Consider the following 18,395-nt stretch of genomic DNA (forward strand, 5'->3'; position numbering starts at 1 on the left):
TAGGCTAAAGTAAGCAGAAGATTCATTGAGGAGTTAGGGACTTCAGAAACAAATACATATTCTTGCAATAAAGTTCTTCATAAGCTGCTATCAGAAACATACTAAAATCATAGCTGAAAACCTAAACTATTCTGCTGAATGGTATTAATAAATCTTGGTTGTGACAGAAACTAATCCTGGAAGTGAAGTCAAGTAAATATAAAGTACTCTTGCTTGAATTTCAAAAGTCCTTCATATTTCCCCATATTTGAGACAACTCTGAATCCTCTGGTTCATTCCTTATATTACTTTGGCACTTCAGCTATTCCATAAATCCAGGCTCAGGTACTTTTCTTCTGTTTCCTCAATGTACTATGCCACTCAAAAAGAAATTCAAAGGAGCAGTTCTAAAATGAAATAGCAAAACTGACATTCTCTTTAAAAAAAAAAACAAGTGCCTTCAAGTGATTACTAGTTGTTTTATGTTCCAAAAATATAAAGGCCAGCTTTCATATCAATCTACTTAAATTTTTGTAATTTCTCTTTCATAGAGCTAAATATTTATTAATAATGATAAAATATAACAAGTACAATCTCTAAATTGATTTTTGCCAACAAATATATTATAAATTGCTCATTGCCAACAGTATCAAAAAGCATTCATATATTTCTCAACTATAGCTTCTACAATATCATTTTTTTAATCAACAAACAAAAGTTGAGGTCATGCAGAAGTCTACAAAGCAGTTCATGAACATAAGATATACAACATGATAATGTCATAAAAATAATATAAGATGGCATTAGTTAACACTAGAAATACTATAACGTATAGGCAACTCTCAGTAGTTTAAATAGGTTCTTTGGAAGAAAACTTTACCTGATGCTCTAAGTTGACCAAGCAACTGAGTTCTCATGCCTATGATTATTTCCAGAGTAGCTTGTGAAAGAAAATTCTTTTCACAAAAGGCTCGCTCCCACCCATCACTTCGAGCCTTCTGCCATGCCTATAAAAATATAATTACATAACAAGACACGTTTCTAATCACTTCTTAGGAACCAAAGTAACTGAAAATCACTACAATAACCACTCAAGGTCAATTCTCCTTTTTCTAATTACTTTATAAAATCTAAGACTATGAAAAACAAAAACAAACTCATAGATACAGAGAGCAGATTAATGGTTGCAAGAGGCGGGGGCTTAGAGGAGTGAGGAGGGTGGATGAAATAAGTGAAGGGGATCAGAAGGTACAAACTTTGAGCTATAAAAATAAATAAGTCCTGGAGACATAATATATAGCATAGTGACTATGGTTAATAACACTGTACTGTATACTGGAAAGTTGCTAAGAGAGTAATTTTTTTTCATTTTTCAACATCAACATTTATTTTTTTAATTAATTTTTATTGGAGTACAGTTGGTTTACAATGTTGTGTTAGTTACTGCTGCAGAGCAAAGTGAATCACTTATACATATACACATATCCACTTTTTTAGATTCTCTTCCCCTATAGGTCATTACAGAGTACTGAGTAGGGTTCCCTGTGCTATACAGTAGGTTCTTATTAGTTATCTATTTTATATATAGTAGTGAGTATATGTCAATCCCAATCTCCCAATTTATCCCTCCCCTCCCTCTTTCCCCCTTGGTAACCATAAGTTTGTTTTCTACATCTGTGACTCTATTTCTGTTTTGTAAAAAGTTCATTTGAGAGAAATTTTTTTTTTTTTGCCTCCACTGAGCGGCATGTCGGATCTTAGTTCTCCAGTGAGGGATTGCACCTGCACCTCCTGCACTGGAAGCGTGAAGTCTTAACCACTGGATCGTCAGGGAAGTCCCTGAGAGTAATTTTTTTAATAAATATTTTTATTGAGACATAATTGACATATAACATTAGTTTTAGGTGCATAACATAATGATTTGTATTGTGAAATCATCACAACTCTAATTAACAGACTAGAGAGTAGACCTTAGAAGTTCTCATCACAAGAAAAAATTTTTTAACTATGTGTGGTGATGGATGTTAACTAGACTTATTGTGGTGATCATTTCACAATATACATAAATACTGTCATTAGGTTGTACACCTAAAACTAACATAATGTTATATGTCAATAGCATCTAATTTTTTAGAATAATTTTAAAATAAAATCTAAGACTTTATGACCAAATAGAATTTATCATTTTCAATTTATACTCAAATGCTATGAAAGCCATTGAGTTTATAAAATCCCAATGAGAACAAAGTATCAGGCAACCTAAATACCCAGCTATGTAAAAATATTTACCTTTACAAATGTGCCTGCTAACTTTCCTCCACTGAAGTATGGGAGATTTCAATTAAGCCATCATAATACCATTTATATCTAAGAAACCTGCCACTTCAGGCCTCTAAAAATAATCTTTATATCACCCTCCTAATCTGTCTGAGAATGGAAAGTAGGATTCCTAGAAATCACCTATATGTAGCATAATGGAGCTCTCTTTGAAAATGAGTTATCTTGCTTTGGAATATAACAGAAAGACAAAAGCAGTAATTTACCTTCTCTGTTTTTGAAGGAGCTGGGGAAAAAACAAAGAATAGATAGGAATTCTACTCCAAATCTCCCCCCAGTTATAATCACTCAACTGATCTACTATAATATATGGTATCTAATAGACCAAATTAATAGCAATGCATCAACCACTATTCAATAATGCCCACAAAAGACCTTATAATTACTTTTTTAATTGTATATATTGGAAAAATCCTGTATGCCTGGAAAAGAGTACTTTCTGCAAAAACACAATTTTTTAATGTATAGATACAGCCTACATTCAAGAGAATTGAAGGATAAATAACATGTCTACCTTTTCAAGAAATAACATATTCTTCCCCAACATAGCTGAATTTCTAAATTATATATCATTTCCTTTACTCAGGTTCACTATACTTATCTTTTCTTTCCCATTTATCACTTTCCTCAATTTCTCACTATTATTATCTTAAAATTTTTAAGTGATTTTTGGATTTTGCTTTATAAAATTAAATTCTTAACATAGTGTCTTGAGCACACAAGAAAGGAACCTACTGTAAAAAATCAATAAATGGATATTAAATTCAAGATAATTTTCTTCTAAGTTTTGTTCTATATACTTTGAATAATATACAATGTTTCTTAACTAAAATTTTAGAGCATTCCTAAACAAGATATGATTAAAGATAAGGAATTTGGGTTTATAAAAAAGAAATATATATATAAGTATAAATAAAAATAAATATACACATAGTTTTACAAGGAGAAAACTGAGAAAATGAAAGAAAAAAGTAGAGAAAAACATGATAATTTTAACATATTAACAGTTTAGGAAGGTATTTTTCTGAGCAATTAATAAAATGTGACTTTATAATGAAACAAAATTAACAGAATCATATCTATTTTTTAATTTGTTACACTTACCCTAGAAATGTGTTTAACCAGCAACATTTCAAAAATAAAATGACAATAATAGTACCTGGAATGCTCTGAGAAGTGCCATGTGGTCACTGAAAGTCCCTGCAGTGAAACGTTTCCTACAAAGCATAGCTGCACGTTTTTGAGAGGCCTGTGTTGGCAGGACAAACGGATCTCGATAGGCTAGTGTGCAGGCAATTGTAAGGATGGGATCCAGACACTTTAACACCACAGCACATAGGACCATTTTACCAAGATGTGGTTCTACTGGCAAGTCAGCCAAATGATATCCAAGTTCAGTGAGATCTTCCCATGCATCCATTGCATCTATTGTCTAAATAAAAGGATATAAAATAGAACTTGACATGACCAAAAACTGTTTCATCAAACCACATACTTAAAAATCCATAAGTAAGATACAAGAACATAAATTTTCTTTTGCTACTGTACCTCATAAAAAATATATTTTGCTTCAAATATATTACGTAAAAATGAACTATACCTACTGTGTTACTATAGTAACTTCAAAATATATAATACAAAGATAATTTTTTTAGGTAAAAAATTAGTTAAGACATATTCTCAATTGGTTTAAATTTCAGGTAAAATGAAACTATTAAGACACCAACCTTAAGCATGTGCACAGCATTTCTTACAATTAAAGTTGGTGGAGGTTCAGGAGCTTTCATAAGGAAATCAGCAATAGGACAATTAACTGGGGCTAAGAGCTTGGTATGTAAACAAAGTTCCTGTAAATAAGAAGAGCAAATAATTTTGAAATACTGACACTTATAATTGATATTTATTTTTTTTTAAATCCTGGGAACTATAGTTTCCCAACACAGACTAGTAGAGTCTCTGATTAAAATGAACAGCAGAGGGAACAATGTCTTTCTATGAAAGATGGGCTCATACTTTAGTGCGAGAATCTTAATAACCATCCTCCATCAACAGCGGGCAATGTCTCCTCACACAGTTCTTATATATAACAATAACAGTCACTGTCCAAAAATCTTTTTTTCCCTTTATATTACATTCTAGAATCTTTTATCCATTCAACAAATATTTAAGTTTTTGCTAGGTGCCAGGCACCATGTATCAAGTTGGAGAAAAAGAAGAGGATAGGCAGACACTGCCCCCATGGATTTTCACTGTGTGTGAAAAACAGAATAATTATATAATTAACTACTTAATTACAACTGGGATAAGTGCTATGAAGGATACAGGGAACTAAAGACGTAAACACAAGTTCAAGAAAGAGTAGGAGGAGGCAGCCATGGGAAGTCAAAGACAATTTCTCTGAGGAAATGACACTTAAAGTAAGATGTACAGATTAATTAGGAATTAAACAGAAAAGGAATAAGGGGGTGGTTTCAATGGAGAGGGGATAGCACATATGAAGGCCCTAAGATAGAAGGAAACAAAATGTGCTTCAGAAACTGAAACTACTGGTATGAGCAGAGAGAAGAGGAAAGGCAAGAATTAAAAAATTAAAACTGGAGACACAAGCAGGAGAGATAATTTAGGCTTTTGTTAAGAACTTTGCATATCCTAAGAAGAATAGAAAATGGCACACAGGCATGGAGAAGTGGGAAGTCATCCAGGTACCTGGATGCCAAAAATATGACCCAGTGTCTCTTTAAGGTTTGGAAGCCAGCATCTAGCTCAGCACACCAGAGAATCAAATTAATGCACTTCTGATAGTTTTCCCTAGAAAGTACATAGTGTTTGGCTGTTCCATGAAGTCAGAAAACCAAAAGGAAAACAATTCATACAGGCCAGGAAATCTCAGTGAACTCAATTCCAAAACTACCAAGGTAAGATCAGCATCTTAAACTGAGATTTTGGTATCATATTTTGTACTTTAAATGATTTGTTTTCTACTTCTCATTGAGAATTTAAAAGGTGAACACTCAGGTGGTTGACAGACTCCTAGAATGTTACATTAAAAAAAACAATGTATCTATAAACCATACTAAATTCAAATGCACTCAAGTAATTCTTTTAAATTTTGGAGGTTTTTGAGTTAAATTTTCTTATACAGAAAAAAATATTAGTTATATATAACCACCCTCCATAATATATACTTTATAATTTTATTTTATAAATTGATTTTTTAAAAGCCCAATCAGTATAAGTTGAAATGGTCCCTCTCCTCCCTCACCCACAAAAAATAGCCTTTTAGATAGAGTTAAGTAAATTTCCACCTGTAATGGCATTCTCAAAAGTTCTGGAGTCTGAAATTCCAACATATTCTGGAATCGAAGTCTACTGAACAGCCGGAAACAAATTCCAGGTCTGCATCGCCCTGCCCTTAAAATTGAAACACAAAATTAAGGCTCAAACAAGGAATAAAGACTATAATAAGGAAACTGTAAAAGCAATATGATTTAGGAGACAGAACAATGAACCAGTATCAGGACATGTGAGTCTGAACCTCTACTCTGATACTGATCCCCTAACCTTTGAAAAGGTACTTCACATTTGTGGGACTCAATTATTTCATTTATAAAGTGAGATTCATGAATGACAAGTAATACTACCTGACAAGTAATACTTCTAAGACAATGGTAAAAATTTATATACTATATATATATATATATACACACACAAAAATAAAAGTGAGTAAAAAATAAGGCGTGAATAAATATATGGTAATTTAAATTTAATCAATTTTACAGAGCTGATACTAAGCACTGTGTTTAGGCCCACTAAACACAGAGTTGTGGAAGTTATGCATTACACAACTCTAAGGGAGTGTCATTTACCCCACGATCATAGAGACTTGCATAATTTTCTGGAAAGCACTAGAAATACATCTTGAGGAAAAGCAGTCACTTTTAATTTCATCCAAAGTCCCTGTATCAGCTAATAGCAAGGCTGAATATGCCAAGTGACAGAGATACAGAAATATCCCTATGTAGCCTCACAAAGCTCATAATCCAAAGAGACAAACCTAACCATAACACAGTGTGATACAAGTTAGAAAATCTGACATTGTTGGACCATTCCTTCCTTCATCAAATATTTCCCTCACTACATACCCATTAGCTTTCCCACCTATCCAGCCTCCTCTGAAAGATTTCTATCCTTCCCAGTTCTTAAATGTTGATGTTCCTCTGAGGTCAGACCTTAGCCCTTTGCTCTCCTTATTCTGCTCTCTCCCAAGTGATATTAATAATCCTCCTAATTTCAAGTTCCGTCCACCTAGGTCTCCTTATCCTAATTCTAGACCTATATTTCAGAAGGCTCTTAGCTCCATTTGGATTTTCCACAGTCAACTCAAACAACACAACCAAAAATTAATTCTCCCCACATAACCACGCTTCACATTTTCCCCGACAATAGCACCACCATCCACAAAATTTTCATAGAAACCTGTAAGACATCCTTCATTCCACTCTATTCCTTAACCCCCACCCCCTGGACATACAATCACCAATATTACTCTCCTGGATATCTCTTGAATTAGTTACTTACAGGCATACCTCAGAGATATTTCAGGTTCAGTTCCAGACCATGGCAATAAAGCAAACATTGCAATAAAGTGAATCACAAGAATGTTTTGGTTTCCTAATACACAGAAAAGTTATGTTTACACTATACTGTAGTACATTAAGCATGCAATAGCATTACGTCTAAATAAACAACGTGCATACCTTAATTTAAAAAATACTTTATTATTAAAAAACGCTAGCCATCATTTGAGACTTCGAAGTCATAGCCTCTTTGCTGGTGGAGAGTCATGCCTCAGTGTTGATGGCTGCTGACTGATCAGCTGAAGGCTGAAGGCTGTGGCAATTTGTTAAAAAAAGACAATCATGAAGTTTGCCACATCAAAGGCCTCTTCCTTTCATAAACTATTTCTCTGAAGCATTCCATGCTGTTGGATGGATAGCATTTTACCCACAGAACTTCTTTCAAAATCAGAGTCAATTCTCTCAAACCCTGCTGCTGCTTTATCAACTAAGTTTACGTAATATAATCCTTTGTCGTCATTTCAACAATCTTTACAGCAGCTCGACCAGGAGTAGATTCTATCTGAAGAAACCACTTTCTTTGCTCATCCATAAGAAGCAACTCCTCATCTGTTAAAGTTTCATCATGTGATTGCAGCAATTCAGTCACATCTTCAGGCTCTACTTCTAATTCTAGTTCTCCTGCTCTTTCCAACACATTTGCAGTTACTTCCTCCCTCAAAGTTATCCATGAGGGTTGGAGTCAACTTCTTCCAAACTCCTGTTTATGTTGATATTTTGACGTCTCCCCATGAATCACAAATGTTCCTAATGGCATCTAGAGTGGTGAATCCTTTCTAGAAGGTTTTCAATTTACTTTGCCCAGATCCATCAGAGGAATTACTATTTATGGCAATTATAACCTTACAAAATGTATTTCTTAACGAATAAGACTTGAAAGCTGAAGTTACTCTTTGATCTATGGGTTGAGGAATGAATGTTGTGTTAGCAGGCAAGAAAACAATATTAATCTCGTTGCACATCTCCATTAGAGTTCTTGGGTGACCAGGTGCATTGTCAATGAGCAGTAGTATTTTGAAAGGAGTCACTTTTTCTGAGCAGCAGGTCTCAACAGTGGGCTTAAAATAGTCAGTAAACCATGTTGTAAACAAATGTGCTGTCATCCAGGCTTTGTTGTTCCATTTATAAAGCACAGGCAGAGTAAATATAACATAATTCTTAAGGACCTTAGGACTTTTAAAATGGTCAATGAGCATTGGCTTCAACTTCAAATCACCACTTGCATTAGCTCCTAACAAGAGAGTCAGCCTGTCCTAGTGGCATTTTCTTCCAAGAAATGGCTGCTTTCCAAGGAAAATCTGTTTAGTGTAGCCACCGTCATTATCTTAGCTAAATCTTCTGGATAACTTGCTGCAGCTTCTACATCAGCACTTGCTGCTTCACCTCCACTTTTATGTTATGAAGATGGCTTCTGTCCTTAAACCCCATGAAACAGCCTCTGCTAGCTTCAAACTTTTCTTCTGCAGCTTCCTCACCTCTCTCAGCCTTCACAGAATTGAATAGAGTTAGAACCTTGCTCTGGATTAGGCTTTGGCTTAAGGGAACGTTGTGGCTGATCTGATATTCTATCCAGACCACTAAAACTTTCTCCACATCAGCAATAAGGCTGTTTCGATTTCTTATCATTCATGTGTTCAATGGAGTAGCACTTTTTATTTCATTCAAGAACTTTTCCTCTACATTCACAACCTGGCTAACTGGTGCTAAGAGGCCTAGCTTTCGGCCTGTCTTACCTTTTGACATCCCCTCCTCACTAAGCTTATTCACTTCTAGCTTTTGATTTAAAGTGAGAGAAGTGCGACTCTTCCTTTTACTTGAACGCTTAGGTGCCACTGTAGGGTTATTAATTGGCCTAATTTCAGTATTGTGTCTCAGGGAATAGGGAAGCCCAAGAACAAGGAGAGAGATGGGAAATGGCTGATCGGTGGAGCAGTCAGAACACACACAATATTTATGGATTAAGTTTGCCTTCTTATACGAGCACAGTTCGTGGTATCCCAAAACAATTACAATAATAACATCAAAGACCACTGATCAGAGATCACCATAACAAATATAGTAATAATGAAAAAGTTTGAAATATTTCAAGAATTACCAAAATGTGACACAGAGACAAGAATTGAGCAACGCCGTTGGAAAAATAGGGCTGATAGATTTGTTCAACACGGGGTGCACAAGATTGCCATAAACCTTCAATTTGTAAAAAATTCAGTATCTGAGAAGTGCAGTAAGGGGAAGTATGCCTATATTCCTCTTTATTTCAACCACCACTATAATAATTCAGGCTACTCTCATCTCTCCCTTATTGTAAATGACAGGATTAATGAAAAGAGTCTCCTACTGGGGTCCTCCTACCATCATTTTTGTCTCTACCTATTCATTCCTCAAAAAGATGAAAGAATACTATAACCATGTTATTAAAAAGAAAAAGGAGAGAGAGAAAATACAAAATGGTCCTAAAGGACCAGTCTGCAACTTACCTCTTTCCACTCATTTTTCATTATTCTCCTCTAAACTAAACTCCATCCAAACAACTTTCTTTGTCACTCTTGCCTTTAGGCCTCTGTGAATGTTTTCCCTCTGCAATGCCTTCCCAAAATAACTATTTAATCATATTTGTCTCAGATTCTATCTTAACTCCTCTAGAAGCATTATCTAGTTACAGTGCAGATCACATAATATTAAAATTGCTTAATTTATTGGATTTCAAGATGGACTGCAACATTTCCCCATCTCAAACTTTACCCATCAGACCATAGTTTATTCATCATTGCACCCCTAACACTTGCACAGTGAAGGCTGCCAAAAAACATCTGTTGAAAAAGATGACAAAGAAAATTTCTATAATTTCTGATTTTTATCCCTGATAATATACTATTAACACGGTATAAGTCCAGCTCAATGTGCCAAGCCACACTTGTCATAAGAAGACAACTGACACAATAACAACAACAAATAACAACAAAGAGCATTCTATGAAGTTATAAAGTACAGAAATCAATGTATCCACCGTCTGCAGTAGGCAGCACTCTTAAAGTCAGTATCTGATGTTTTCTTGTTAGTTAAAATGCAAGAAAAATTAGTCAAATAATTACTGAAAAATATGACTCTTTTTAATCTTGCCTTTTTAAAAATGAAAAAGTAATGCAAGTATGTGCTAAATAACTGAAATACAAAAAATACAAAAATAAAAATTGTCTCCTTCCTCCAAGAGCCCCACAAATCCTCCTTCTCAGAGTCAACAATCATTGTTTTGTAATGTTTATCTCAGCCTCGACAACATATGTGTCTAAATATACATGCAAACATACACATGCATAGATATTTTTTAGAACAAGAAAATACTAGATACATGTTTTATACCTTACTTTTTTCAATTAATATGAGTTTCTGAAAACTCATTCCATATAAAACACATACATCTACATATTTCCTTTTAACAGTTACTTAGTATGACATTGTGTGACAATAATATAATTTGCTTAATCACTTCACTAGTTATGGATACTACAGTGTTCCTAGACTTTTCACTACTACAAATAATACTGCAAAAAACATTCTTAAACATACATCTTGGCACACATACTACGAGTGCCACATACTTGGCACACATTTATCCTGAGTACAAGTATGCTCAGGATAAATTATGAGAAGTAGAATCCACTGCTAAAGGGGAGATCTGGATAAACAGTTTCAAATCATCCTCTGAAGAAGTCACATCAATATAAACTCCCATCAGCAAACTGTGAAAGCCCATTGGCCCATGCTTTTGTCAACTCTTGTTGTGTGTGCTGTTAAAAATTTTCATTGATGCCAATCTGATAAGTAAAAAATAGTACCTCATTAATTCGCATTTCTTTAGGTATATATGAGATATATGTGGTATATGTGAGGTTAATGTAGTGGTCTTTATTTAATTGATTTTCATGGAGCTTTTTATGTATTGTACAGAAATTAGTCCTACATCTTACACTGCTTTTATTTTTGTTTTTTAAGTTTCTTATGTCTTCTGAGTGTAGATCATACTAGACAAAATTTTTTATTTTTAACATAACCTAAATTCAACTTTTAAAATAAGTATTAAAATGGTATGCTCTGCAAAAATAATATAAAAATTAAGACTAACACGAAAGTTTTAACATTTTAGAGAAAGTAGAATATACATTAAATATGTAATACATATGAAAATGTTTCCATTTTATAGGCAATTGAATCAATGTCCATTAAATATACATTACCTGCCTTTTCGCTGTATGGCACTAGCTTTGGAAATCCACACCATTTTTAACATTGTAACAAAATTCAGTGCATCGAAGGATTTCTGTAATATTTAAATCACCTTCATGTTAATACATAAAAGGTATTTAAGAAGAAATAGCAGAAAACATTATGAACATATTTTAGCACATCGAGTTTAATTCAAAGTCCCCTTTGATTAATTAAAACAGGATACTGATTTAAAAAAAAAAATCCAGATTTCTGGTCACAAACATTCTAAGGAAAAAGAATGAAAACTAAACTTAGAAGAGCTGTAAAACTTCCTCATTCTGTGCCTTGCTAAGCTATCTGTTTTTCTCTGCTACACTTGGATAATGGCAGTCAGTTCTCATAAGGCATCAAGATTGGAGAGAACTGATCTATTCCTTGAGGTCATTTTCTATCAGATTTACATCACTGTGGGTAATAGGAGTGACCAGGGAAAGACGTTTTCTGAAATACTTTCCAGGAAGTTGATTGGAAGAATAACAATAATCACTAAAGTAATCCTATTCCCAACTGAATAATTTTTAACCCCTTCCATTTTACCTCCTGCTGAACTACTAATGCAGTTAGCCTATCCAGAATGTTACAAAAGAGAAGGTAAAAAAGAACCTTTACTATCCCCATACTTTCACTTCTAAAGTGGAAACTTACGTAGAAAAATATTTTAAAAGAATTCATTGCTAGAATATATACATCAATCATTCAGTGACTTTACACTTTCCTTTTCATAAAATTACTACATAGAGCAAATACAAATGTGTTCTCATAATTGTTTAATTATGGGATTTTTAGAAAAGATGCTGCTTATTTTGTTTTTAATAAAATGTTACATTTAACAATTTTGTACATAAAATAACTTTGGCACTACCATCACAGTTTACTTGATAAATAACACCTAAAGGCAATTAATTTTTTCACATTAAAAATGATCATTCATATCCACTAGAACAGATATAATTTGCTTTCCCAACATGGATAGCATTGCTCTCCTTGAAAAATCAATTACCTCTATCACTTTCAATTATTTCAGTGAAAGGATCGACCAAAATTAAGGATGCTGAGAATTGCTGGGCATTCCAACACTAAAAGGAAATAAATGCTGCCTTTTATTTATATCAGGAATTGGCAGTAAATATTTTAGCCTTTGCAGAGGGGGTCTGTTGCAACTACTCAAATCTGCCACTGGAGTGTGAAAGCAGCCACAGACGATGGGTAAAAAGTAGACATGGCAGTATTCCAACAAAATTTATTTTTACAAAAGCAGGTGATGGGCCCAATTTTACTGCTAGCCATCATTTGCTGAAGCCTGGTTTTATGTTTGTTTGTTTCCTATCAGCATGGTTCTCTAAGTATCTTTTGAATACCTACTATATGTGGAGCACTGGAGATATAACAATGAACAAGAGGGACACGGTCCATGCCCATGAGTAGAAAGAAAACATACAAAATATGTAATCAAATTCCCACATTGACAAAATTTTCACTGTAACTAGCCAAATCCTTTATTTTATTCCTAATATTTAGTGAGCAGAGGCTAAATTTTTTGTATAATTTGTTAAAATAAGACAGATCCTACAAACTGAATTGTTTAAGGCAGAATATTTACTTGAGTGAAACCAACATTTACTACGTTAAATTCATCTTAGAACCAGAAATTTTCCCATTAAAATGAATTCTGCTTATAAAAGCATTTATTGTTATGGAACTTAACCTTTGTCATTTAGGTAAAAATACAACTTATCCATACATACCTCTTTCACTTTACCAGAATCAATAACAAAGACAACGTCATTGACTGTGATGCTGGTTTCAGCAATATTGGTGGAAAGGATCTGCAATTGGATATTATGTTATCGTTAATATGAAAGCAAAACCAATGACTAATAAAATGGAAAAAAGAAGATTTTATGAAGCTTACTATTTTTCGAACACCTGCAGGTGGGTTTTTTAATATCTTCTTTTGATCGGATGTTTGCATATTTGAATGAAGCATAAAGACTTGGTACCTGTCGACAATTAAGAGAAATTATACTGTGGTACCTAACTGTTATTTAATGCAATAAATATAAAGCTTTAGCTTTTACCTATGAGTATTGTCAGCGAACCGCTTGTCATCAAACAGGATGCGATCCCTCAGACCAACAATTTCATCATATCCAGGCAGGAAAATCAATATTGCACCTTGAAGAAGAATGACTTTTTTTTAAACATTAAATCTCTTTGTAAAACCAAAATCAATCAAAACAACTAGCTATAATGAACTACATCATGTGTTTTCAAGTACTGATAAATTCTAATACTTATAAAATGACACAAGAGATTATTTGTGCATTATTATCAACAAAATTGTATAAAAATTTGTACACACACAAAATACTAAATTTAAGTCAAAGAATATATTTTTGCTTCAGTTCTTTTAGACAATACTTATTTACCAGAATCACAACTATGGCAGATATTGTATAGAAGATGCATGATCAAATCCAAGTCTACTTTTTCATCATCAAAACTATGATGATAAGCTTTCAGGAGCTCTCTGTCTTCTGCACTGAGATCACTCCCATTTGTTTGAACCAAAGAACTTTCATCTAAATTTCCAAATTCCAATGAAGCACTAGAAAAGAAAAACACAGACCAAGTCAAATTTCATTGAAAAGAGTAACGCTTAAAGGCCAATGATTCCCATTATGTCCATGTTCAAATTTTCAATATACTCTAAAGAGGGTAAGTGACAATTAATACTCTATAACGTAATTCATATTTTGGTTTCAAGTATATTACTCAAAGTAAAATTTGGCAATATGTGTTTTTAAAAAAACTCTATCTGAAGACATTTCTCCAAAGGAAATATACAAATAGCCAATAAGCACATGAAAATACATTCAACATCATTAGTCATGAGAGAAATGAAATTCAAACCACAATGAGATACCACTTCACACCCACTAGGATGACTATAATAAAAAAGACAGATAATAATAAGTGTGAGAGAGGGTGTGAAGAAATTGGAACCCTAATACACTGCTAGTGGGAATGTAAAATGGTGCAACCACTTTGGAAAACAATCTGGCAGATCTTCAAAACTGTTAAACATAGTGTTACCATATGGCCCAGCAGTTAGACTCCTAGGTATATAGACAAGAAGAAATGAAAATATATGTCCACATAAAAATCTGTATACAAATGTTTATACCAGTACTATTCATAACATCCCAAAAGTGTAAACAACCAAAATGTTCATCAATTGATGAACAGATAGACAAACTGTGGTCTATCCATAGAATGGAATATTACTCAGTCATTAGAAAGATGCTACAACATGTACAAACCTTGAAAACACTATGCTAAGTGAAAGAACCAATCACAGAAGATCACATATTATATGATTCCATTTATAGGAAATGTCCAGAACAGATAAATCTATAGAAATGGGAAGTAGATGAGTGGTTGCCTAGGGCTGCTAAAGTTGGGGAAAATTAGAAGTGACCTCTAATGAGCACAGATTTCTTTCTGGGGTGATGAAAATGTTCTCAGAATTGGCTGTGGTGATGACTGCATAACTCTTTGAACATACGTACTAAAAACCACTGGATTATACACTTAAGTAGGTGAATTATATGGTATGTGAATTTTATCCCAATAAAACTTAAAAAAACACAAACTTTTGCTCGTCATTTACCTTTTCTTAATAGGTTGTTTCTAATTGTTCATTATTATAAACAATATTCTGGAGAATAGTTCATACATAAAAAAAAAAACAGTCTACAGGTATCAGCTTAAAATGACTAATTCAGTTATCCTATACTAAAAGCAGGTTGATTATGCTATTTCCCGAAAGCCAAAATCAGTAGAAATTACTGAAATAACCCCCTTGCTTCTTCATCCTGTAAGTGAAAATATAAAACTGCCATCACTAGTAATTATCAATATGATTTCTAGAAAGTTCAGTTCAGCCCAATCTTTCTTAAAGAGCTTAGCAGAAAAATAACATAAGACTGCTTTCAGGGACTTCCCTGGTGGCACAGTGGTTAAGAATCCGCCTGCCAATGCAGGGGACACGGGTTCAAGCCCTGATCCAGGAAGATCCCACATGCCACAGAGCAACTAAGCCTGTGTGCCACAACTACTGAGCCTGCGCTCTAGACTCCATGAGCCACAACTACTGAGCACACGAGCCACAACTACTGAAGCCCACAGGCCTATAGCCCGTGCTCCGCAATAAAAATAAGCCACAGCGATGAGAAGCCCGTGCACCGCAACAAAGAACAGCCCCCGCTCGCCACAACTAGAGAAAGCCCATGTGCAGCAACAAAGACCCAACACAGCCAAAAATAAATATTTTTTTTAAAAAAAAGACTGCTTTCAATAGGAAAAATATGAAACTTCTGCAACATTATAATTGTAGTATTTAAAATTTTTAAATGCAATTTAAAACATTCCAAGTTTTTTGTTTTCTTATTTTTACCAGGTAAATTAAGGAGGTATTATGTTCTTTGTTTAATGCTATAAACTTTAGATATCAAGTATCAATAATCCAGCAAACATAATAAATTTAATTTAAATATTTGAAATTTATAGTTGATAACATCATGATCTGTGGAATAAAAAGAAAGCTGACTTAGCTGGGATAATTAAAATATTATCCAGATAACTGTTTTACATGGTAATCTGTAGTACATATTGAGCTACACCTAACACCGTAACAATATCCGGAACATTCGAAGTGTTAGCATTAAAAGGAAGTTCTGGTGCAAGTTCTGGTGCTATTAATGAAATGATAATAAAACCCACCACACCAGAATTAGCATTTGGATCTGCCAAGACTTTCAGACTCTACATTATCATTTAATGAAATTAAAATGATAAAACTAATTTCATATTTCAAATGTTTACTTCATCTAATACCCGAGACTTCATCTACAGACTTAAATACAAAAACCCAAGTCAAATAAAACATTTTATATGTTCTTGAATAATAGATGTTTTAATATATTTTAACTTCATACTCTATTATTTTTTTGACAGTCTTATCGGTTGAAAATAGATAAAAGCTATCAGTGTACTATAAAATACATTTCCTTTAAATTTCTTTTAAATATATTTTTTCTTTAAATGTCTAATCTAAACTCTGTATAAACATCAAAATTTATCTAAAATAATTATCTAAAAGAAGAATTATAACAGTTTCATAGGATTTTGGAAGTATTGCCCTTTTTTTTTTGAAATCAAAGTAATACATGTACATAGTGTTAATAAACAAGGGTTTTATAGAAGTTATAACAAAAACCCCTCTCCACTCCTAGTCACACTGCCTAGGACCTTTTTCAATTCTTTTAGCCATTACTTTTGGTATTTACTGCCGTATTTCTAAGCAACATGCATCTTCTGCTATTTATTGATTTAACAATTTAGTAATTATCTGTGAATCTCCAATTAATGAAAAATGAGGTCACCACCCCCACCCTCATATAGTTTCCACAATGCAATTTTCGTTAAATCTGCATTCAGCTTTACTTTGCTACGTAAACATTATTTACCCCTGAGCTAAATAGTAAACTATGATTACACTCCCTTTCTTCTGTAACTTTTTGGTTTTCCTTGAGTAATTACTGTCTAATTTTTATTTGCTTAGTTTTCTGTGTACTTAGCACTAATTCTTCCCAAAGTGTCCAACAAATTCATAAAATCTTTTTAATATGATCAAAACCATCAGGTAATCCTTTTTACCCCAGAGGGACTTTCCTCCTGGAGCTCTCTATCTTCTGTTTCTATGAGACAAGGTCTACTGGGCAGCTGTCATAGGAATAGCCCTGTGCACCAACATACTAAGCATTTCTTTCACCTATCTCCTGTGCTGGATCTACTGTGTTCTTCTCTGTTTTACTTCACCTCCTCATTTTTGTAGGACACATTCTCTAACAGCTTCCTCATAAAAAAATACATAGGAAATAAATTTTCCTATCCTTTTTCTACTATTTTCTATTTTTTTGTCTTTTTTTCCACTCTGTCAGCAATTTTTTTCAACTTTATCTTGCAACCCTTCTGAATTATTTTTCTGCTATCATATTTTAATTTTCAAGGGCTCTTTCTTGTTTATTCATTCTTTCAAAAATAATCACTGAACATCTATATCCAGACACTGTCCCTGAACAAAGGAGACAAGAAGCTTACTAAATTCCACTGGAGAGAAGAGACAGACAATAAACCAATAAATACAGTAAATAAGTAAATTATATAGTTTATTAGAGGATGGTAGGTCCTATGGACAAAAGAAAAAGTAGAACAGGTTAAAGAGGATCAACTGTGGGGGAGGCAGATTGCAATAGATAGGTAAATTTGGGTAGCCCTCATGAAGATGAAATTTGAACAAAGATTTGTGGTCTGTTCCTTTTTTTCTTTTTTTTAAGCACACTGTTTTCTGGTTCATGAATGTTATTTTCAATTACTATTTTTGAAGTTTTCTTCTGGTCACTGATGCTCAGTTTTATTCAACTTCTTGGGGTTTTTTGTTGTTACTGTTTATTTGATGTTTGAGTGCTTTTTCCACTCAAATGTCTGGTGATCAATCCTTGGCAGTTTGTTTATTTTTAAAGAGTAAAGCACAAAAACCTCCATGTGTACAAGTGGGGAAAATTGAGTTATCTGGTTTAAACATGGTCATTTCATTGAAGGAATACCAAACCTCTTAAAGTTCTAAATCTTTTCTCTAGGCTTGGTCTGTTTTTCCAGGAAGGAATTCTCAAGTTTTCTGCCAAAGAACATAAGCTTCAAACAGGAAAAGGAGATAGGGACATCAGGGGAAGTGAGTGGATGGTATCTCAACTTTTAGTCTTTAAGTAGACTTTCACTTAAACCCCTTTTCTGTTTGATACCTTACTCCCACTCTCCCACTGTACCTGGTCACCCCAAGTCCAAACTCTAAATGGTTTAATTTTTCAATAAACTTCCTACATCCTGCTAAAGTGGGAAAGAGATATCACCTGAGGGCAGGGGAGAAGGGAATCTGAAATTCCAAATATTCCTCATAGAGAATTTCAACTAACTCTGTTATTTTTTTAGCCCTTTCTTTCATTGCTTCATTCAGAAGTAGTTGAATGAGCCTCTAAGAAGTTCAAAGCTAAAATGAGGTTGTTTCTCATTGGCACTTCCCTCTTTAGGCACTCAGGCTTCAGCTTTCTT

The 18,395-nt window shown here is 33.7% G+C and overlaps 1 protein-coding gene across 4 annotated transcripts in view; it reads right to left on the reverse strand.

Moving 5' to 3' along the window:
- Positions 1 to 18,395, reverse strand: part of YTHDC2 (YTH N6-methyladenosine RNA binding protein C2) — an 82,594-nt gene that overhangs the window by 35,245 nt on the left and 28,954 nt on the right. For all 4 annotated transcript variants that reach the window (XR_003431350.1, XM_027100006.1, XM_027099999.1 and 1 more), the window contains exons 13-21: positions 13,652 to 13,830; positions 13,301 to 13,397; positions 13,135 to 13,222; positions 12,968 to 13,048; positions 11,192 to 11,274; positions 5,622 to 5,727; positions 4,044 to 4,163; positions 3,476 to 3,748; positions 860 to 986 (exon numbers count right to left, since the gene is read on the reverse strand). Coding sequence is in view for 3 of the 4 variants with exons in the window: in XM_027100006.1 (XP_026955807.1) it covers positions 860 to 986; positions 3,476 to 3,748; positions 4,044 to 4,163; positions 5,622 to 5,727; positions 11,192 to 11,274; positions 12,968 to 13,048; positions 13,135 to 13,222; positions 13,301 to 13,397; positions 13,652 to 13,830 (1,154 nt within the window). In the remaining variant the exon portion in view is untranslated. The remainder of the gene's footprint in view (positions 1 to 859; positions 987 to 3,475; positions 3,749 to 4,043; positions 4,164 to 5,621; positions 5,728 to 11,191; positions 11,275 to 12,967; positions 13,049 to 13,134; positions 13,223 to 13,300; positions 13,398 to 13,651; positions 13,831 to 18,395) is intronic.

Source organism: Aethalodelphis obliquidens, unplaced genomic scaffold (assembly GCF_003676395.1).
Source record: "Aethalodelphis obliquidens isolate GAN/ISIS:26980383/991018 unplaced genomic scaffold, ASM367639v1 scaffold4, whole genome shotgun sequence".
Taxonomy (NCBI): domain Eukaryota; kingdom Metazoa; phylum Chordata; class Mammalia; order Artiodactyla; family Delphinidae; genus Aethalodelphis; species Aethalodelphis obliquidens.